Consider the following 23,856-nt stretch of genomic DNA (forward strand, 5'->3'; position numbering starts at 1 on the left):
ATTGTCATTAAAGCATGATGGTAAGAACTGGTCCTGTTTTTTTCTGCCTAACCCTTAGATGCATAGGTTGGTACTAGGCTATTGACCCTAGGGCCTATACAAGCCTAGCCATAATAATTCCCTGGCTATTTCTTATCTTGTTTAAGCACCATTAAGGCACTTTGTGATAGAGTTATCCCTGGTTGTTAGTGCTCCCATTGACCCAGTGTTGAAGGATTAGCTCTTTAGTCTAGCAGTGTGTGGAGTTATGACAACCCCTACAACTCACCCATCCACATAAACATGCATACTCACATATGTGCATGTGCTCACACATACACACACACAAACATGCAAAGTTTTCCCATGATCACACTCACAGACACCCACTCACTAACACATAGACTTATCCTATACCCTACCTAATGGCAGACATTTGAGCTTCAGAGTTCACAGCTTTGTAAATGCATGCTAATTCAAAATCGGTCACTCTAGCCACTTTGTGTTTATATGAGAAATTACTTGTATACTGCAACCTCCCAGGCAAAAACACACATATATACACTCAGAAAGGCAGGTATACACAGATAAAAAATAAAAAAATAAAAAAAAAAAACTGTCTGCTAAACTCCCTGGCACTTACCTCTACCATAATGGGTGGACAGAAGTTTTTACCTGTGTTTTATTAATACGAGTGGCCATTAGAAGGCATGTTAATTTACACTTCCAAGTGATTATAAATGCCTTACTGCAGGTAGTTCCAGGGAAGTGCAGAAAGCTGATTAGCATTTACCCGTTTCCCAGAATGCCTCATTAGCAGTTAGAATGGCCACAGATACATCCCACCGTGGTGCTGCACGTCCTCATGCCAGGGCTGTCTCTGAATCAGAAATGGTTACTGTGAGGAGTACTCCTTGTAGTAGCATTTCTCAATCAGGAAGAGAATGTAGAATATACGAAACTCTGATTAGTTCAACTTTTTTTTACTAGAAAAGGGGAGAATGGACAATTTATGCAGTATTTTATAACTGCAATGCCCACAGAATATGTTCTCTGTTTTCTGCTTAGCAGTTACATGACTGTTTGCACCTGTGAAAAACAAAACTGTTAAGAGAGGTGGAAACATTCCAAACCTGTGTGAGGATCACCTTCAGAATGAGTGTGAATCAAGAAAAAGAAATGACACCAATTAATGGTAAGCATAAGATGGCGGTGTCTAGGAGACATAAGACATCATAGATTGCTTAGCCAAGAACTATTAATATGTGCAAGGGAGAAAAGGAGTTGGGATGCAAGTGACTAGTGTAGCATTTCACTTCTGGGATGCTTTTTTATCCATTTATTTTAGGGTAAGTGTGTCATCAGCACCATTACTGTATTAAGAAATATTTACTCTGAAGCATTCTTAACTGTGGGTAGAGGATTTTTCAATTTTAAAATCAGGAATGCTGTGTTGTCTTGGCAAACACATGGGTGCACACACACAGATATACATATATATATATATATATATATATATATATATATATATATATATATATATATATATATATATATATATGCACACACACACACACACACACACACACACACACACATATATATATATTTGTGTGTGTGTGTGTATATATATATATATATATATATATATATCATCGGATATCATAGATCATGGTACACTGGGGATTGGGGAATTTGCCCTTAGTATATGTAATCAGCAGGAGGTGTCGGGATGCAGGGGTGGCTTGCTGCCTGCAAAAATGCAGAGTTGCTTGCACTATTTTTTTTTTTGATAGTTTAACTTTTGAGCATGTGTGCTTGATAAGTTGTAGTTCAACATGCTGTGTCTTCGATAAAAGTAACGTTTTTTTCAAGTGGGCCTTCAGTGGACTTGAGAAGTAGTTCTAGTGATTTCTCTACACTTGGCAGATGTCTGAGCGGATGGGTTTAATCTCATTAATTTCTACTCGCCATTTTAGGGCTGATTGCTTTTTTACATAGGAAATTACTGGTTCAACTTCTACTCCTGTGCTAGGAGTGACTCCAACATTTGGGTTTATATATATATATATATATATATATATATATATATATATATATATATATATATTTATTTATTTATTTTTTTTCTTTTTTCATGGATATGTAGATAGCTATTAATATACATGTTATAGATATACACAACAACACACACACAATGGGGTATAGAGGCTTGCCCACTGGACATGAAAGAGTGTCGCAGGGGTTACAACTTTGACTAAATTGTTTCACCCTGATTTAAACTTTAGTTTAGTGAGTCTTGATGAAATACAGGGAAGGCGATAGTAACATTGCTGACAAGATTAAATAGTGGAGGATTCTGCTGTCTACACTGGGCATAATTAAAATGTACTCATATTATGCTGCATAGACAGTTGTAGGACAGTATTCGTTAGTACACATTTACAGTTTGGCTTTCTTCATGTATCCTAATATCTGACTTGTGCCCCTGTGCACGTGTATGTATCAGTAAAATCAGAAATGGTCAGACATTTGGTCGGAATAAATTAATGCCATTTCTCACATAATATTTATCTACCACAACAAAGATAAACTTGTGCCTAATTTGTTTTATTTAATTTCCCTTCCTTCTTCTCAGCCTTTTAGCTTTTTTTTTTTAATTCACTCTGCCTTTCCTTCTATTTTAGTCATTCTGAACAAGTGGTACCACCCATACAAAGTACATTATAACATGCTATACTCACATCAGTATATCCTGATTAATTTCAAAATACTGTGCTAGGCTAAGATAAGAAGTATTGACTTTGAACTTGGTTGAAGAAGCTATGTCACATCTATGTACACCATAAAGATTTCAGTACTGATGAATTTTAATACATCGTTACTCTCTTATCTCATGGATTCATAATATTGTGCTCTTAAATAACTTTGCGCCTTAATGAATGCTGCCTTTCAGGTATTACTTGTGAAAATTCTGCTTTGTCTCCACATTTGACCCTTAGGTTCATGAGTCAGTAATAAGCTGCTGTTCCAGAAAACCATTAGCAGCCCACCGTCATAATACCCCATCCCTTTCCATGAGGGCTTGAGGGGGTCAGATCCAGGTTGTATTTACAATTTTCCATCAATTTGTCTTGTTTTTTCTTAGGGGGTCAGCACCTACTTTATATCAAAAGGAAGTCTATTCAATAAAAGAGGAATTCTCTGGGATATATATCTATCTCATCAGGTCGTCTGCTTATTTTTTGGTAGAAATTATGGTCTTTTTACAAGGTTTGAGGATGTTATTAGTTTTGCAGATTTGCAGGAGGTTACATAAGACTGGTTCCTCTGAGTCTTTGTAGTACAGACAGACATCACCACTCGAGTCCACTGGAAACAGAGAGAGAGAGAGTCAGCACTTTAAGGCAGCCTGGGTAACTCATAGAAGTCATGCCCTTGACTATCTTAGTGAGAAGGCACTGCAGTCTGTCAAACTGAGTGATCTGCTTAGACAGGTACATACCAACAGGGCCATTATACTCTATTATAGTCTTGATGAAGCAGGAGTAGAGAGGGATTATAGCTTCCTTAGATATGGAAAAATACTCCTGGTGATTAGTGTGGCAAGATAAAAGGATTTCCTGACAACAGTAGATACATGCTAATTAAAGGACAGTTCTTTGCCAACTTAAGTGCTCAAGCCCTTAATGGCTAAGTCATCTTTCAAAGGGGTGCCTACCCATGTGGCAAATGCATGGTTGCCAAGTTTTGGCTAAGGACACAGTCCTGGATTTCTTAGCATTTAGTTTTAAGCCATGGTCCACACACCGGTTATTGTGATGTGTGTTATTCCCTCCTGAAGAATCTGGAAGACAGTTGGGGTAGTAATGACAGCTCCATGTTTGTAGTTATCTCTACTGATCAGAACTGGTAACTAGTCCTTTCAAAGAGAACATGCCTCACACACTAATAGATTGAGTTCTATCAGGTGGCCAGTTTGCTGTGCAGAAGGTAACATACTGGCTTACATTTATTTTGATTAATTTGCAGATAATGACAGAATATGGGAATGTATCAAAGGATTTGGCTAGGTCCAGGCAGATAGTGTGAACCAATCTGGCTGAGTTTAATGCATCAATGACAGTTAATAGAAGCCGACTAGGTTCAGGAGGCAAGAAACACCTTTAACAGATCCAAACTGGATTGCTTCAACAGGTTGTAGATTGCCTATGTCCTTGTTAATATGTTTCATAATGATTTACATTCCACTGTTTTGCAGATGTTCTTCGTGTTTCACTGTTGCAGTCATAACTGTAGGGTGCTCCTGCCGGCAGGCAGCCCGAGGTCGGCCAGAATCCCAAAGTCTGGGTCCGGCGTCGGCTGTATAAGCTAGTATCCTGACGTCAGGACGCCTTGGTACATAGCCCTCAGCCAACGCCATCTTCTCCAGTCTTTCTTGCCGTGCGGTGGAAAGCAGCTCGCAAAACGTTGGTTGGTGATTTTCGAACAGCATATTTGGTTGTTGTCGGTCCGAAGTTGTTACTTCTCTTCTCAAAGCTAAGTACCCCGTTGGGGAATCTTTTTCTTGTTCCTCCGATGTCAGAAAAAGTTAATAATTGTATAGCGTGTGGGAAACAAATACCTCATAAAGATTTCCACTCTTACTGTCTACCTTGCTTAGGCCCTGACCACGACGTTTCTTGTTGTCGGTTCTGTGCCAGGTTCAACTCTCGTACTATCAAGCGCAGGTACGATTGGGCTTTAAATTATTTTGGCAGACGCTTCAATTATAGAATGTCGTCGGACACTACCGGAGTTCAAAAGAAGCGCAAAGACAAAGACAGGCCTCTGAGGTCCAAACATGACTCGTTGCAGCTGAAGCCAGCGTCCGGTTTGGCTGTCGTCAGTGAGGCGCTTTTGCAGCCCCTGTCGTCCGCCACTTCTGTACCGATGGCCGATACGGACTCCCATGGGGAGCCATCGAGGCCCACTATTTTAACTGCTGCAGGACCTTCGGACGTCGCTCCTTCAGATGGGTCCGGAACCGCTGTGCAGGTACCGGCTTCTGAGGGGGTTTTCAGGCCTACTCACATCACTATTACAAAGGTAAAGGCAAAGACAAAGACTCCTACTAAGTCTAAAGTTCCAGCTCAAGCTGCTTCTGAATCCACTCCCAAGACACAAAAACAATTATTGAGGATGGCTGAAGATTTGCTTACAATGATTAGGGGTTCTCACCCCCCTCCTGAAAAAAAGGCCTCGACAGGATGTTACTCTGGATTCCTCTGACCAGGCTTCTGTATCTTCTGTTTCTTCCTCTGATCAGGACTATTCCTTTCCCCCTTATGAGGATTCGGATGCTGAGGATTCTTTGCCCTCGGCCTCTCCGCCTGAGGATTTTTCTTTTGGGGAAACCTTGCATGAGATGAGGGAACATTTTCATTGGGAAGGACAGGAATATTGTGCTTCCAAAAAGAGGCTTAGAGAATTTCTTCTTCTTCCTCAGCATAGGCCTTTAGCTATCCCTCCTGTTTTGGACATTGTGGATGATGCTTTTTCTGAGGCTAATTTGAATCCTGATTCCATGCCTCCTGCTCCTTCTAAGCCTGATAGATTTTATAGGGTTCCTGACTCTCATTTATTTTTATTTAAAAACCCTTCTGCAGATCCTGAAACTATTTCTCAGGGCTCTAAGGCTGCTAAGGTTGCTACTTCTAAAAATCCTATTCCCTCTGAGAAGGATTCTCGTGCTTTAGACAGGTGGGGAAAAAGGTATATACTTCTGCTACCCTGTCTGTAAGGGCTTTAAATTGCCAGTTTCATATGTTTAAATATCAGCAATTTCTTTTGTCTGTTTTAAAGCAAAGCTTGCTTCCCTTCCTGCTTGTGCAGAGGATAAGGAACTTCAGTATGTTTTGCATGCTACTGAACAGGTTAACAAGCATAGCTTACATTGTGGTTTTGATGCTTTGGATGCTTCCTGCAGGGCTGCTGCCTCTGGTACTGTGATTAGGAGACATGCCTGGCTTCGTGAACAAAGTTTACCTGAACAGGTTAAGGCTAAGTTATTAGATGCCCCTGTTCAACAGGATGTTCTTTTGGTTCTAAGGCTGAGGAAGTTATTAAAAGATGGAAGAAAAGGCAAAGTCCATGCAGACTGTAAAGATTTCTTGCAGGTTCAGCCTCCTAGATTTTCCAGGAATTGGCCCTCTAAAAATTGGTCCTTTCCCACGTCTGACAGGCCTCAAAGGGGAAGATATAGGCGCTCCAGAGGTCGTGGTCAAGGCCAGACCTCTTACAGATCTAGACAATGGACTGCTTCTTCACCTAGGAGGGGAGAAGACAGATCCCAATCTCAAAGAAAGCAAACTCAATGACTCTCTCGGTTGGGCTTCAGGACCCCTTTACCTGGACGCCCCTCTCGGAGGAAAACTGTCTCTTTTTTACAGAAATTGGACTCATATTACACAGGACAGATGGGTATTGGACGTGATTTTAAAAGGTTACAAGTTCCACTTTCACACTTTGCCAAGGACTCACGGTTGGCCAGATCTGCCAAAACTTCAATGGTCAGAGGCCTTAACTCAAGTGGATGCTCTTCTGGCCAAGAGAGCCATAGAGCCTGTTCCACTCTCGGAAATGGGAAAAGGGTTTTATTCAAGGCTGTTTCTGGTTCCCAGAAAACAAAACTCATGGAGACCTATTCTGGACCTTTCTGTGTTAAACACCTTTTGGAAATTCCAAAGTTCAAGATGCTTACTCTGCAACAGCTAATTCCAATGCTCTCTCAGGACGCCTGGATGGTGACATTGGACTTAAAGGAAGCCTATTTGCATATCCCTATCAGACAAGAACGCAGGAAATTCCTCAGGTTCAAGGCAGGTTCGAGGCACTTTCAATTCTCTGTTCTGCCCTTTGGTTTATCTACTGCGCCCAGAGTCTTCACCAAGTGCCTGGCACCAGCAGTGGCTTACTGCAGACTTCAGGGGATCCAGATTTACCCCTATTTGGACGACTGCCTTATTCAGGCAGACAGCAAAGATCTTCTGCTTCAACATCTGGACTTTGTTCAACGTCTTCTCCTACTACTGGGATTCTCAGTGAACATAAAAAAGTCACATTTGATCCCTTCTCAACAAATGGTATTCTTGGGAGCCCTCTTAAATACAACCTTACAAAGGGCTTACCTCACTCCAGAAAAACAAACTCAGCTGGCTTCTACTTTCAACACCTTGGCAACTCTATCTCAGCTCACTGCAAGGAAATTCCTGCAGGCTCTGGGCTACATGGCTTCCTGCATTCTGTTGATTCCAAACGCAAGGCTTCACATGAGAAAGCTTCAATGGTATCTGAAAAGTGTATGGTCACAGCACTACCACGATCTGGATATTCTGATTCCTCTGATCCCCTGCCTCCAGAAGGAGTTCCTCTGGTGGTCCAGGGCATGCACGTTAAACGAAGGAAAACCTTTTCGTCTCCCTCAGCCTACTCAAATCCTAACCACGGACGCCTCGGATTATGCTTGGGGAGCACACTTTCTAGACAATTGCCAGCAGGGAACCTGGACAAAGGACCATCTTCACTGGCACATCAATCTGAAGGAAATGTTGGCAGTTCAAAATGCCCTTTTAGCCTTCAAAAACCTTTTACAACCAGGGCCTCTGCTAATTCGCACAGACAACACCACGGTCATGTGGTACATCAACAAACAGGGGGGTTCTCATTCATACCCCCTTTGCAGACTAGCTATGGGTTTATGGGACACAGCTCTAAATTTGAATCTGCATCTCCAGGCTCAATTCATTCCAGGAAACAGAATCTCTTAGCAGACAGCCTGAGCAGAAACATTTCAGATCCTCACGAATGGATGCTAGACACCAACTTGTTCAACAGGATTACTGCAGTTTGGGGATGTCCCCAGATAGATCTGTTTGCATCCCATCTCAGTCATCAGCTGCCTCGCTTTTGCACCAGGTCCTTCCACAAAACAGCATGGAGAGTGGATGCCCTGTCCTTCAGCTGGAGAAGCCTGTCAGCATATGCCTTCCCTCCTCTTCCTCTACTGCCTCGGGTACTACTGAAGATAAAGCAGGACAAGCCCAAGTTCCTCATCTTGATTGCTCCAAATTGGCCTCGACAGTTTTGGTATCCAACCTTAAAGCTCCTGTTCTCGGGGCCTCCTTGGATTCTTTCACTGAACCCTTCGCTTCTGTCCCAGCATCAGGGTCAGTTACTACATTCCAATCTCAAGACCCTTTGCTTGGCAGCTTGGCTTTTCAAAGGAATTTGATTTCCTCTAGTCTTCCCAAACAAGTTTTGGATGTTCTTTTGGAAGCTAGACGGACTAGCACTAGGAAATCTTATGCCTCTAAATGGAAGAGGTTTTCTATTTGGATGCATTACCGAGGCTCTGATCCTCAGGTTCCTGATCTCTCCTCTATTTTGCTTTACCTTTCGGAACTTTTATCTAAAGGACTTTCCTTTTCTTCCATTAAGATTCATGCTTCTGCTATCTCTGCGCATTTCAGTTCTGATCCTCCTGTTTTTTCACATCCTTTGGTGAAGCAGTTCTTGAGAGGGGTTAAAAATTTGCGGCCTCCAAGGACCCCTCCTGTCCCTGCCTGGGATCTTAATTATGTTTTAGAAAAACTTACTTTGCCTCCTTTTGAGCCTGCTGCATCTTCAGATATTAAATTTCTATCCTGGAAGACTGTTCTTTTGTTAGCAGTGACCTCTGCCAGAAGGGTCTCAGAGTTGCAAGCTCTCATGGCTGTGGAACCATACCTTATTTTCCATCAGGACAGAGTATCCTTGAGGACCAATCCTACTTTCATGCCTAAGGTGATTTCGAAAGTGGCTTTGAATCAGACAATTCACCTTCCTACTTTCTTTCCAAATCCTCAAAATAAAGGGGAAAGGATTTTGCATTCATTGGATGTGCACAGACAGTTACGATTTTACTTGGACAAGACTAAAGATTTCAGAAAGTCTAACCAATTGTTTGTTTCCTTTGCTTCCAGTACTCTTGGAAAACCTATTTCTAAACAAACTATTTCCAAATGGATTGCTTATGGAATCAGATTTTGTTACACTCATCATGGGAAACAGTTTCCAGGGACCATTAGAAGTCATTCTACTAGAGCAGCTGCTACTTCTACTGCTTTCCTCAGAGGAGTCCCTACCAAGGATATCTTGGAAGCTGCCACTTGGAGTTCTGTGCATACTTTTTCCAAGCACTACAATCTCCCTTGTTTTCTAAGTCTAGGGCAGGCTTTGCCTCTGCTGTCTTGCAGGGTATTCTTGCCTCCCCTTCTTCTATCTAAAGCCTCCTCCCTCTCTACACTGCTTTGGGATTCCACCCTACAGTTATGACTGCAACAGTGAAACACGAAGAACATAGTACAGTTGTGTACACCTACCATAAATGTAGATGTTCGAGTGTCTTCACTGTTGCAGTCAGGGTTTCCCTCCCTCCTATCCCCTCTTTCTCTCATATTTGTGGTGTATTTGTGTTTCCTTGTTGGATTCATTTTTGATTTGTTGGGGACTTCTGACATCTAGGGCAAGAAAGGCTGGAGAAGATGGCGTCGGCTGAGGGCTATGTACCAAGGCGTCCTGACGTCAGGATACTAGCTTATACAGCCGACGCCAGACCCAGACTTTGGGATTCTGGCCGACCTCGGGCTGCCTGCCGGCAGGAGCACCCTACAGTTATGACTGCAACAGTGAAGACACTCGAACATCTACATTTATGGTAGGTGTACACAACTGTACTATAAGGCTAGTGAGGCTTATAGGTCTGCAGTTTCCTGGATCATTAGTGGATTCCCCTTGTGGAGTGGAATGACTACCACAGTTCTCCTTTAATCTGGCATGCATCCAGTAATGAGGCTCAAACTAAATATGCTTAGAAGTGAATCTACCAGACAGTGTCTAGTGTTGACAAGAAGACAGCCTTTCACATTATCAGAACCCATGGAACAAGTGTCTTTGGCACCCGAGAGAGCATTTGGGACCTCCTCACAGGTGATCAGAGGAAGTGGCGTGGGTATGCTAACAAGTTGGGAAAAGTTAGGGAGCAATATAGGAATAAATCTGAAGCTAAAGTGGTCCACAAACAGCCCAGCTATGTCCTCTAGGAATGAGAGAGTGCTGTGATTATTTATTACCTCTGAGCATTGCTAGGCATTACCTTTATGGCTTCTGACATAGCTGAAGTAAGCTTTGTAGCTGTCCTCAGCAGAGATTGCATTTCTCATGTCAAACTTCCTTAGGGAGGATAAGGACCCTTGGTCATTTTCTAACTTGTTTCTTCTTCCATATTTCTTTTCTCATCCCCTTTATTTCTTTCTATATTATTCTTACCTATGTTACCCTGTCGTCATGGTTTCCCCTAAAGAGAAGTTGAAACGTGCATCTGTAACACTCCAAATTCAAACATGAGTGCTTCCGTATAAGACAAAGTAGCCTAAAAGGAATTTCAGCTCTCCTTTCCGTTCTGTTCCCATGAAATGGAAATCTTCACTCTCAAAATGTACCCCTTATTTTAAATACAAAGAGAAATCAGTTAAGTTCTGACAACTGGCACGTAAACATAGCAAACTGGGCATTGCAACAGACATGTTTGCCCTGCAACTATCTATGATGAAAAGCTGTTTTTGAACTCCTGCCGCTCTGGAGTCTTTGTGGGTGTTGTATATATTGCCTGTGATGTTCATAATAATGTTATCATCATTTACTTAACCATTCATTTCAATTTGTGACTGACTTTAAGGCACAGTTTTGTACATTTACTGGAGCTGTTTCCACCAAGATATATTAATTTACATTTCTAGTGTTTAGTGTTACCTGACATATGCCAGACTACCATCCGATCAACTGCTGTATCTTCCTAATGGTGTTGCATTTTGCTCTCCACTTTTTCTACCAAACCATGGATGTCTAATAACAAGTGCTGCATTCTACTTGGCATCTGCCATTTTTGGTGACCACTTAATGAACAAGACAGTTGACGAGCATTCACTTTCCTGAGTTGAAGCAAAATTCTTTTCTACTTAATTACCTTCATTCTTAACCCTCCGGACTATCGGCTCTAAATACAAAAATAATTCAGCCGATGAATCCTGAGAACAGATTATGTTGTGAAACCAACTACCCACTGGATTCTCTTAATGAAATAATGAATTTGAGAAGTGCTATTGTGGTAGTTTTATTATGCAAAATTAAATACCAGTTTTATTTGAATCTTGATTTCCCAGAAGGCACAGTTGCTCAGTTTTACTCTGAAAGCATCTGTGTTCAGAATGACCTGAATCAAGCACTTGAACAAGCAGTGTGCAACCTCACAAATTTACATATATCATGCAGTTTCTGTGCCCCAAGTCAATAAGGATTCAACATGGGTGAAATTAATTGCATGGAAATTATTCCTGTAAAGTAATACTGACCTTGTGATAAAAAGTAAATCACCTGCAATAAGGGAATGTATAATCCAAAGCCAAAGAAAATAATTACATTGAGATAAACAGAAACTGTAAGGATAACCCTGGAGCACTTACATTTCAAAGGCTATTTCATTCAATGCCTACAATAGTTTTCATTTGTTGTGGGCACAGTATATTTTCTTTACTAGTTTTGCTAAACATGGTATTCTATACCTTAAATGAAAAATTTAACTGCTGTGCAGTATGTTCCAAATGGGGTGTTCTTTTATTGCAATGGTATGCCACTGGAATGCAGGTGAAATAGCAGTTTTCCTAAAAAGGGTCATGTAGTGATTAGAAAATAATTCACTAGAGTCTGCATCATTTAACAAGACAAAATCTGAAAGCTGTGTCAGTGTGTCATTGTATGCAACATCTGTGAAGTTAAAGGGCACATGCTAGTACTATCTTATGCAAACAACATGTTATTAATGAGCTCCAGCGGGCTTTCTGATGACTGACAAAACATTCTTAATTTGCATCCCTTAAATACATACTTTCCTGATCATTAGAATTATTCCGGCTCTAAGGCAATTACTGTATTATCATTACTATTGTTTTTATTATTATTATTATTTTGTTTACCGTTTTCCCATAATATCTCTATAGCTGGTGTTTGAAATGTAATGATTTCCAACAGCTTCAGTCTACCAGACAGCACGTTCCATTTAGCTAACTCACTGAAGTGTATCTATATCCATAACTATATCTATCTATCTCTGTCTCTCTATCTATCTTTATGGACCCACTGTTTTGCTGCATGTCCATTTGGTTGACAAATTCAGAAGTGGTGTTTAATTCTGATGGTACGGATAGCTGAGTGGTCCATATGTCAATGGTGTTTCATCAAGACATCTGAGTGGGGCTGGAAAGGATTAGAGTTTTTGTACGTGTGTTAGTGAGTTAGGGTTGGGGTCAGGGTATAGGTATTGTATGTTTGTGTGTATGTGTGCATATTTTAGGGTTAGTGTAAGGGCTTAGGTAAGGGGATAGACACGGTAGTGTTTGTGTGTCCAAGTATATCTTGTATAGTGGCAGTGAAATGGGCAAGTTTTTTATTAATGCAAGGTGTAGGGGTAGGCTTGGGGAAAGGGACACCATTAAGGTTAGAGTTAGTACCCATTACTAAGGTACTGCGGGGGGGCAGAAATGAATGAAAACAGCCCATTAAGCTATTTTGACTTAAACATACGTTTCTGTCAAGCTGAACAACACACTGTCACAAAATAAACCCTAGCAAATGAAAACTAATCTCCAATCAATCACTGGCACTTATCAGACTGCATCCACTAATTATGCACAAGCATTCATCTAGTTTTGTTAAATTTCTAATTAAAAAGAAACACATATTGTAAGAGATGTTTTAATTAATATAACTGTGATTACTTTGAAGGAGACACTGTTACATGAATAGCAATTAAAGGCATAATTAGGCAACTTGTTAATAGTGGATAGCAAAGCAGAACTGCAACATAACCAAGTCATTAGTTATACTAACCTGAGGTGTCATTCCATGGCAGATGTACATAATTGGAATATTGTCAGTGTCTGGTCCCTGATCAAGGCACAAATCACTTTTTAGAGAATTCTGCAACTAGAATAAAAAAAGAAAAAAAAAACCACATTTAATAGAACAGTATAAATACCTTTTCACAATTCAGGTACGTACATAGGCTACAAGACAGGCAGAAACCATTTAAATTTTAAGTATAGTCAGACTCTGAACATAAATATTTATCATGGACTTAATTACAATAATATCTTGAATGAAATTTTGATTCTTTGGTGTAGTCATCTGCAAGCAACTTCTACATTAACAAGAACCATCCTAAATGCAGAATATTTTATAGTTTAACTTTGGACAGTATCACTAAACAAGACAGTGACATTAAATATATTTACCACTTAACTTGTTAAAGTTTTTTGCAACTGAACAGATACACAACTATTTAGCATATTACTAAAATACAAAAAAATATTCCATTTGATAGATACTTAGCGAATAATGAAATGAGTGCAAAAAATAAAGTATGCAGTGCTAAAGGACAAACAAATGTCTCTTATCAAGAAAATACAGTGGATATCAAAAGTTTACACACCCCTGTTAAAATGCCAGGTTTTTGTGATGCAAAAAATGAGACCACAATAAATAATTTCAAAACCTTTCCCACCTTTAATGCGACCTATAAACTGTACAATTCAATTGAAAAACAAACATCTGTTAGGGGAAAAAAATATAAAAAAATGAAAAACGTACAATATGCTGGCTGCATTAAGTGTGCACACCCTTAAACTAACACTTTGTTGAAGCACCTTTTGATTAAATTATAGCATTCAGTCTTCTTGGGTACACACCTGCCATCAATTAAAGAGACTGATTATCCCCAAATAAAGTTCAGTAGGATTTTCCTGGCATTTACTCAGTTGCCTGCTACAGCAATGCTGTGGTTTGCAGAGAGCATACAAAGCATCAAATGATCTCATTGTTGAAGGGTATCAGTCAGAAGAAGGGCACAAAAAAATTTCCCACAGCATTGGATATACCATGGAACACAGTGAAGATGGTCATCAAAAAGTGGAGAAAATACAGGACAACAGTGATGATGCAAAGAACTGGACATCCCTCCAAAATTAATGAAAAGACAAGATGAAAAATGGTCAGGGAGATTTGTCAGAAGACCTACAGTAGCCCTGAAGGAGATGCAAGAATTCCTGGCAAGTACTGCTTGTGTACTACATTTGACAATCTCCAGTGTTCTCCATATGTCTGGACTATAGGGTAGATTTGCAAGATGGAAGCCTTTTCTTACACAGAAAAACATCCAGGCCTGGCTAAAACTAGCAAAACAATACATTGTCTCCCAAAAGCATGTGGGAAAATGTATTATGGTCTGATGAGACCAAGGTTGAACTTTTTGGCCACAACTCCAAAAGGTACTTTTGGCGCAAAAACAACACTTTGCATCACCAAAAGAACACCATCCCCACGGTGAAGCATTACCATGCTTTGGGGTTTCTTTTCTTCAGTTGGAACTGGAGCTTTAGTCAAGGTGGAGGGAATGATGAACAGATCCAAATACCAGTCACTTTTGGCCCAAAACCTTGAGGGACCTGCTAGAAAGATGAAGCGGAACTTCACCTTTCAACATGACAATGACACCAAGCATACATCCAAATCAACAAAAGAATGGCTTCATCAGAAGAAAATTAAAGTTTTGGAATGGCCCAGCCAGAGCCCAGACCTAAATCCAATAGAAAATCAGTGGGGTGGCCTGAAGAGGACTGTGCACAAGAGATGCCCTCACAATCTGACAGTTTGGAGTGCTTTTGCAAGGAAAAGTAGGCAAACGCTGCCAAGTCAAGATGTGCCATGCTGATAGACTCCTACCCAAGAAGACTAAATGCTGTAATTAAATCAAAAGCTGCTTCAACAAAGTATTAGTTGAAGGGTGTGCACACACAACAAAGTATTAGTTTAAGAAATGTGCACACTTTTGCAAACAGCATATTGTATGTTTTTTATATTTTTTCCCCTAACAGACTTGTTTGTTTTTCATTTGAGTTGTACAGGTTATAGGTCACATTAAAGGTAGGAAAAGGTTTGAATTGATTTAGTGTGGTCTCATTTTTTATATCACAAAAACCTGGCATTTTAACAGGGGTATGTAAACTTTTTATATCCACTGTAGATTTAACAGTTATTAAAATTCTGGTGGCACTATCTCTGAATAATGAGATATCACCTGACATATACTGCAAGGCTTTCTACTTGACCAGTTGCACAGCCGATAGTGTTACTGCCTCACAGGAGGAGGTTGCCCGGTTTGATTCTCAGCTGGGGTGCCTTCTGAGTAGAGTCTGCCTGTCCTCCCTATATTAACATGGATTTCCTCCAGGTGCTCTGGTTTCTTCCCCCATTCCAAAGACATGCACTAGGTGGACTGGACACTCTAAATTGGCCATAGGTGTGTGTGCACACGAGTGTGTGGTGTGGAAGAACTACCAATGCAGGGCTAGCCACCCAGAGGTGAAACCTTAGATCCAGATGACAGTGTTAAAGATTTTGGAGCTATTCTCCCTGGGCCTCCAATGAAAATGGGCTTCTACCCAGTTGGCCTTTCCTGGTAATCAAATGTCAATAAATAAAGATAGCATATGTGTTGAATGGGTGCACAGACTGCTGTATAATCAGTCATATTTCAAAAATGGGCTGAATCTTCACAGCATTTGTTTGGAAAAGATTAAAAGATGATCTTAAGAGAGATGTTAAGTACAGTAACCAAATGTAGAAAAAAGGAAGAATAAACTGACTGGTATTGTTGATGCTTCAAAACATATGATAATGATTATGAATGGGGACTGGGCAAATGGTAAATCAGGAAGTTGAATCATTACTGGATACTAAATATAATTTTTGAGGCACTCCCTCGAGGATAAATATTTTGTAAGAGGGCAGCAGTGATAAGACTGAAGCAGGGTAGATCTGGACGTATACCAGCAGGCCTAAGAAAGCCGACTTATAATGTATATAGAGCCATTAAGTATTACAGAAATGTTTTGAGATTCTTATGAGACATGTTATTGAAGACAGTCTGTGTGGGAAGAGTATGTAGAAACTATAGAAAATTGTTGCCAGGGGTTAAACTTGGCAATGGATTGCAGAGATTTGACAAAGATGTCACTTTACTAGTTATGATTGAGTCAGTATTTTCTGGAATAGAAAGCCATCCTTCTATGGAGTCTGTCCTTATAACACCCTTGGGTGGACTGTTATTTCTCCAGCAGTGCCCAATCTGTCGGGCATTACTAGTTGCTAATGCAATATTCCATTTGCAAGTATTTTGGGATTTGCCTGTTTAGTATAGTGAAGATTCATTACATAAAACCAATGGGTGTTTACAACATTTGCAGGATTAGAGCTGAATCAGAAAGTTCAGGTTTTACATTATTTTCTCTGTTACTGTATGGTTTTCAGTCTTTTTTTTCCCAGAAAACATTCCTTAGTGTTTTCAAAACATGATTAATAATAGGTAGAGAGATGGTAGGAAGGTAAATGGTTCCTGTGAGAGATTAATTCTGTATACAGATGGAGACATAAATGTGCTTAGACCAGTGGTGCACAACCTTTTTGTGGGGAGGACCACTACACGGATTCTTAGTGCATCTGCGGGCCACCTAAAAACATAACAAGTCATTACAAGTTAACAATAGGTACAGGTGACTGGCATTTTTACTTAAGACAGCAGTCATGAAATTGCCTGATTTCTACATCAACTTTGCACTTAGCTTTATTCTGGCTTGCAGCCATGACTTATTACAAACTCTTGCAAAAAGTTACTACTGTTTACAGACTGTCATTTATAAACAACAAAGAATAGCTACTTCTGCAGCTAAAATTAGAGGTGTGTGCATCTGCAGTCAATTAGGTGAGTAAGCATGTGCTGGAAAGTTTGCATGACTGGAGTAAGGTATAGCATTGTTTCACTTTTTTTTTTTTAATTTTTCGTTGCTGTCTGGGGGACGAATGGTGTTGCATCGAAGGCCAGATTTGGCCCTGGGGCCAGTCCCTTTCATTACAATAATGCATTGCAACTTATATTGTTGTACTTATTACTGATGCTTTTGCACAAATCTAAATGAAGGAAACTTTCATTTACAACAAATTTTAATACTCATCTGCTTGTCTGGTTGACTGTAAGGTCTTATTTTGTAACTAGGAAGGAGCCTCAATAAGCATTTTATGTTAAGAGAAAGCTGATATGACCTTCAGAAATGTGATTATGAAGCCAGGGTGCACTGGTGGTTGAATCTAATTTAACATCTGGAATAGAGCAATGTTGGTATGTCAGGTGAGATGAGATTAATATGATGGAAAGATACGTCCTGTCTAGTAGCATTTATGCCAGTAATTGGACAACAAGGGCTCAAGAGCAACAACAATGTAGCTTAAATAATGTCTTACAAGTAGAATGTTGAGGACTAGTGGTGACACAAGACAAATGGAGCTTACTAAACTGTTAAATACTCTAAACACAATCTGATATCATTATTATTAAAAGATAGAGATACATTTTATTGATCAAAAGGCCTTGAGTCCACCCTATGAGGTTTTAAAAATTAATGGTTTAGTAAACATTTTAGTAGTAGTGGAGGGATTGGATGTAATGAGAATTGATGGCACGTGGCTCTGGATATGCCAATTGTTACAGTATGCAGTAGCGTTGTCGCCTCACAGTATAACGTTGTCCTGTTCGATTCTCAGCTAGAGTGTCTTCTGTGTGGAGACATGTGTGAATGGGCGTACCTTCATTGAAGGTTGTGCGTCAGAGCTGGCAACTCGGCACGTACAAATCTACTGCCAATCATTAGCGGACTGGAGTTCCACTGTGGCGACCCCTAACCGGGAAAAGCCGAAAGACACAACATGGATATCTGTATCACGATGTTTGCACAAATGCATTGTACATTCAGCAGAGGCCAAGTAAAATGGAAGAAATGTGGATACAGTTGGTGGGAGATGCAATTCTGGTGTAATGGAGAGTTCATAGGTTGATACTAGGCTATCGGCCCTATGGCCTGTACAAGCCTAGCCATAAGAATTCCCTGGCTATTTCTTCTCACAATATTTACTCCCCTGGACCCCTGTCAAGCAGTAACTGACGTGCTTCCCTGGGTAAATTTCCTATCTCCCATCCAGTCGTGAAGGTTCCTATTGAAGAGGGTCAAGGAAGTGCTCTGCATGACATGTATGGGCAGTCTCTGGGTCAGGAACCTATCCCTTCAGCATGTTTTTTTCATTGTAATGACAAGGCTTAGGTCCCTGGAGCGTGTGGCTCTGATGGATTGGGATTTAAGTGTAGTATGTCCAACAGCTCTGGGTTTGACATGGCCTTGTATGTTAAGCAGAGATCACCTTTGAGTAGACAATATGCGACAGAGTATAGCTGGAGTTTTTTTAGTCTGTTAGCATAAGGCATCTGCTTTAGGCCAGTGATTCTTTTAGTGAGGTGTTTCTATGGCCTTTCCAGTTGTTACAGATGTCTTGTGAGGTACATACCAAATGGGGCATTGTACTCTATGATGGGTCTAATGAGGGATGAGTACAGTGGTATAATGACCTCCTTTTTGTAGATGAAAAGCCCTTAGTGATGAGATGTGCCACATAGAAGGATTTAATGACTGTTGTGGTGGTGTGGCTATCGAAGGTGAGACCACTGTCCACCTGTGTTCTTAAGTCCACTTTCGGTGTTTAGTGTACTGCCAACTATGTGTTAATTCATGGGTACATGGTTTTTCCCCAAAGGGGATAACTATACACTTCTTGGCATTGAGCTTGAGCCCATGGCTCAAAATACTGTTTCTGTAAGGCCATTTTGTAGAATAGCCACATCATTTGGGGATTCAATAATGGCTCCCAGTTTGCAGTCATCTGTGAACTTTGTTAGCCAGACTCCTTTAGTGTTGGCCTGTACTTCAGAGAAGTAGATGCCAAACAAGAGCGGTCCCAGGACTGAACCCTGAGGTACTCCACTTGTCTAGAGGTGGATTTGGAGTCGGCTACCTTTACAGTGTAGGTTCTGTCAGTAAGCCAGTTGGCAACCCATCAAGTGACGTAGGGATTTATGCCCAGCGTAGTAAGTTTATCTATGATTTCAGAGTGGGGGATGGTGTTGAAGGCCTTGTCGAGGTCCAGATAGGCTGTGTGGACTTGTCTTACCCTCACCACGGCTCTGGAGACTGATTCGAAGATGTCAGTCAGGTTCAGCAGACACGATCAGCCTTTTACAAACCCAAACTGGGTGGGGTCCAGTGTTTGAAGGTTGCCAATGTCTTTGTTTATAAGTTCCATGATAATACGTTCCATGGCCTTGCAGATCAGGCTTGTCAGACTGATGGGACAGTAGCTCCCAGGATCCAATGTGGATCCCCCCTTGTGGAGTGGGATAACTGTAGCTGTGCACCATTCAGTGGGCACGAAGCCTGAGGTGAGGCTATGATTAAACATGACACTAGGGTGAGCTGCCAGTTCATTCTCTTATTTGGGACATCTTGTCCTAAATTAAATTGATACCTTTACTAAATTGGCAAATAGAGTTTCATATACAATATAGAAATAACTAGAATAATATTTTACTAAGATGTGATTATGGCATGCATTAAAAAAAGTAGTTTTGTTATTTTAATGACTATGGCTAAAAGGATTTTATCAGGAAATTGAATACTGATCTAGTTACACTGACTGAATCAGTCAAGAGTAGATTAGCTGCAACAAAGTCCTGGAATAAATATGTTTCTGTTTGGTACCATGGTGTATGTTCAAGGAACCTTCAGGATTTAGCAAGCAGCACTGGGGCAAGATAATGCAAAATCAGAAATATATGATGTCACAATACTTGAATTTTGTCCTTTTAAAATACTAGATGGAAAGGTGTCAATCAAAATTTGTATATTGTTACTGTTTATGAATGTAACACTGTACAAAATTCCAACAACTAAGAAATGCAACGAAAAAAGCCATAGTAGCAGACAAAAAAAACTTTTATTGTTTATTACAGAATAAGCACCATAATAACCCTCAGAAATTCTGGGCAGGCTTGAATAACCTTCTCCACCCAGGTAAATCATCCACTCCAACTCCTGAAACAGCAATGGATAAAGACCCCATTGAAATAGCCAATACCTTCAATATGTTCTTTACAAACATTATCAAAACCCTAGCCAACCAACTATCCTCTTGCAACCAACCAATCATGGATACATTACCACAACCCTTAAAGACCTTCTTCCTAAAAAGTGTCCCTACATCTTCAATAAGAGCCCTTTTTACAGAAACTTAAGCCATCTACCCCCTCTGCAGATCTACTCCCAGCAGAATACCTTCAAAAAGCTGCAGATGTTATAGCCTATCCAGTTTCTATCCTCATTAATCGAACTTTCTCGGAGTCAGTAGTACCAACTTTATGGAAAATATCCCATGTTATACCACTCCATAAAGGAGGGACATCCACTGAATTATCTAATTATAGACCCATAGCGTTAATGTCCCCATTAGCCAAAATTATGGAAAGATGTACGCACAAACAGCTACTCCACTATCTTATCCATAACAACCTCCTAGCCAACTCCCAGCATGGTTTCAGACCCAAACACAGTACCACAACTGCCCTTCTCTCCTTCACTGACACAATAAACCATAACCGTAATGACAAGAAAGTGTCCTCTGCCTTATTTCTAGACCTATCAAAAGCATTTGATATGGTCAACCATCAACTACTCATGGAAACCTTAAAAAATCTCTACCTGGATAACTTGACACTAGACTGGTTTAAAGCCTACCTCTCAGACAGGAAACAAGCAGTATTGTGGCAGAATACTCTCCACTTTACTACCAAATACCATTGGGGTCCCTCAAGGGTCCATTTTGGGGCCACTTCTTTTCTCGGTCTTCATTAATGACCTCCATACAGTCATTCCCGAGGCCACCTGTATCCAATATGCGGATGACTCAACACTGGTTTGTTCAGATACATCTCCAGACAGACTACTAACTAAAACCCAAAACTGCTTCACCAAAGTCGAAAACTGGCTATTAGGACGACAGTTAATCCTAAATCCTAAAAAAACTAAATTATTAATCTTTCAACCAACTCATAAAAATCATCTTATTGATGTCTCTAACATCCAAAAATGGTACTATCATCTCCCCAGACCCCCACACGAAATTGCTAGGAGTTACTATTGATAATAAACTGAAATTCGACATGCATATCAACCTGTCCATCAAAACAGTAAACAAAAAATTAGGATCGCTGTATAGAATTAAAAACTTCCTAACACCAAGTGCTAAAGTCACCATTGCCCGAACACATTTGCTCTCCACCCTTCTTTATTCATCTGCAATATTCACCAATCTTAACAAAACCATACTTGATAAACTATCCAGCTCATATAATCATATAGCTAGATTTGCAGCAGGAACTCCATACAGGACCCATCATTGCACCAACCTAAAAAACCTAAAATGGATTGAACTCCCCAACCTTGTTAGAGTTACCCAACTCACTGAGGTACATAAAATTCTCAAAAACCCCGACAATTGTCCTTCACTTCAGAACCTAGTCCTTCCATACTCTAATCTTAACAGTCTACGTTCTGCGAACAGACCACTCATAAAGATGGTCAAAGCTTATAATACTGGAGCTTTCCAAACGCCGTTGGAAAAGTCTGGAACTCTCTTCCCACCAGTATTCTTTCCTCTAACTCTCTACCCCATTTCAAGAAACAACTGTTTCACCACTATCAGAAGCACTGGCTCTGCCAATGCTCACCTCCTGACTGACATTTCCTAGTCTCTATTATCTACTTGAATTCTCCATTGTCATCATTTTTTTTCCTATTTCCTTATATGCATTGTTAACAAATGAATTTTGCAATCTGATTGTTTGTTTGACTTTTGACTTTTTCACTCTCTGTAATTTTATAACTTTGGAAATGTCTGTATTTTGTATAATGATGGAGCTTTTCTCCCCGGGCCTCCGCTGAAAAAGGACATTGTATCCAGTCGGATTTTTTCCCGGTTAACAAATGTAAAATAAAATAAATAAATAAATATTTTAGCTAAAAAAGAAATGGAGTGCTGAGTGTCATTATGAGTAATGACTGAGGTATAATACCTAATTAATATTTTTATCTCGAATATAGAGAATACAGAAGTGTTAAGAGGAATGTGATTTGCAAAGGATAATTGTATAAAACTGTGAATTATGACCATTCTATATAAATAGTGAGATTGAAAAGAATATGTAAGATTTGTTGCTTGTTGTTCTTTCTCATTGGGTACCAGCAAGGAGGAATTCTTAAAACAAAGCATAAATAAATAAACAAAATAAATAACTAAATAGTATTTAGATGACAGAGGTGATTAACCCCTCCCCCCAAGTTCAGTAATGGACAGCCATAGCAGCAAGATCAAGTTTGTGTGTCTTCATATATGGAACATAAATAAGCAGACCTGAATGAAGCTAAAATCCTCCATAATCTGCAATAGTTGTGTACAAAACTGATCAGAGTCATCATTTATCCAGTCAATGAAATCTCCAAACCCGAACTAGACTGTCTTGACAAGAGAGAGTCTTTCATCTTCGATAGAAATGTTGGATAATAGCTGTTTTGACTGCAAATTAGAAGAAATGTGCTGTATATGCTTAGCTCAAAGCCAAACTCAAAAGAGTTGGTAGTTCCTGTAAAAATACAGCCCATGGCATAGCTTATACAAAAATATTTATTTTAACCAAGTAAAATAAATAGGCATTTGGTATCGCTTTTCAGCAGTGGTAAGGGAGTACTTTCTGTTTAAAAGACTTTGTCAGAGTCACAAAACAGGCAAGTAGAGTCTAAGGGAATCAAACCCAAGACAACAAGATGATCACTAGAAGCTCACTGCCTTAATCATTTGCACTAAACTGTGAGACACACTACCATATTACAGGTATTACTCCATTACATTTGTACATAGCTAAGAAGCATATGTAACTGTAGTATGCAAATAAGGCTAAAAGGTGTCATATAATAAGGATTGAGTTACAGATGCCATATCTACTGATTATAGCAAATTTCATACATGAATGGACTTCTTTCGTAATACAAGTTAGACAGGGCACCTACCTGCACAGGCCTGTAAATAACTATGATCTACTTACAGTGATCATGTTTTTTTTTTTTTAATTAATTTAAGTTTCAGAGAACTGATTTCAATGTAAACCTAAGAGGGTTTAAACCATATATTCTGTCTGTGTATATTATTTATTTAGTCCTTTGATATGACATGGTGCCAGATCTCAGAAATATGTGACAAAACTGAAGAAATGCATCTGAAAGTCTGAAGGCATATATTTGCTATCTACAGTCTGTGCATTGAGTTGTACATGCACAGTTCTCAATGGGAATACAGCTCTGCACAACCATGAAGAAAACTGTTTCAAGAAGGAATTTGGCAAAAAACAACAAGTCGTATCTCCAGAACTTTTATTTATTTCTCCATGCAAGTGTATTAGCTGCAAAGCTCAAAGAGATTCAGTGTGCAATATCTGGGCATGTTGCTGGTGAATATGACTTAAAAGTATTTAACTCGGTTGCTTTTCTTGAGGAAGATAAAGGCAAATTAGCAACATTAGGAAATAAATCTTGTTATTATCATGTCTCAGAAAGAAATCTCCATTTATTAGACATCTGTTGTTTACTAAAGCACAAAATCCTGAAGAAATTATAGCTGCCTGTGTTTCTCACTTGAACAGAACAAAATAATGAATTAAGGGACTAGCTATTGAAAGAGACAGACCTAGCTTTATCAAAATCTGCTGCTGTGAGCAATGCAATTGAGATTATTAGTACACGCATATAAGTATTAAATATA

At 39.8% G+C, this 23,856-nt stretch overlaps 1 protein-coding gene across 1 annotated transcript in view; it reads right to left on the reverse strand.

Moving 5' to 3' along the window:
• The window catches only part of LOC122810508 (polypeptide N-acetylgalactosaminyltransferase 18), a 1,713,820-nt gene that overhangs the window by 252,544 nt on the left and 1,437,420 nt on the right, over positions 1 to 23,856 (reverse strand). Inside the window, exon 9 of the mRNA XM_044082090.1 lies at positions 12,943 to 13,038. Coding sequence (XP_043938025.1) covers positions 12,943 to 13,038 — 96 coding nt within the window. The remainder of the gene's footprint in view (positions 1 to 12,942; positions 13,039 to 23,856) is intronic.

This window comes from Protopterus annectens, chromosome 9.part0 (assembly GCF_019279795.1).
Source record: "Protopterus annectens isolate FY-2018-M chromosome 9.part0, PAN1.0, whole genome shotgun sequence".
In the NCBI taxonomy this organism is placed as follows: Eukaryota; Metazoa; Chordata; order Ceratodontiformes; family Protopteridae; genus Protopterus; species Protopterus annectens.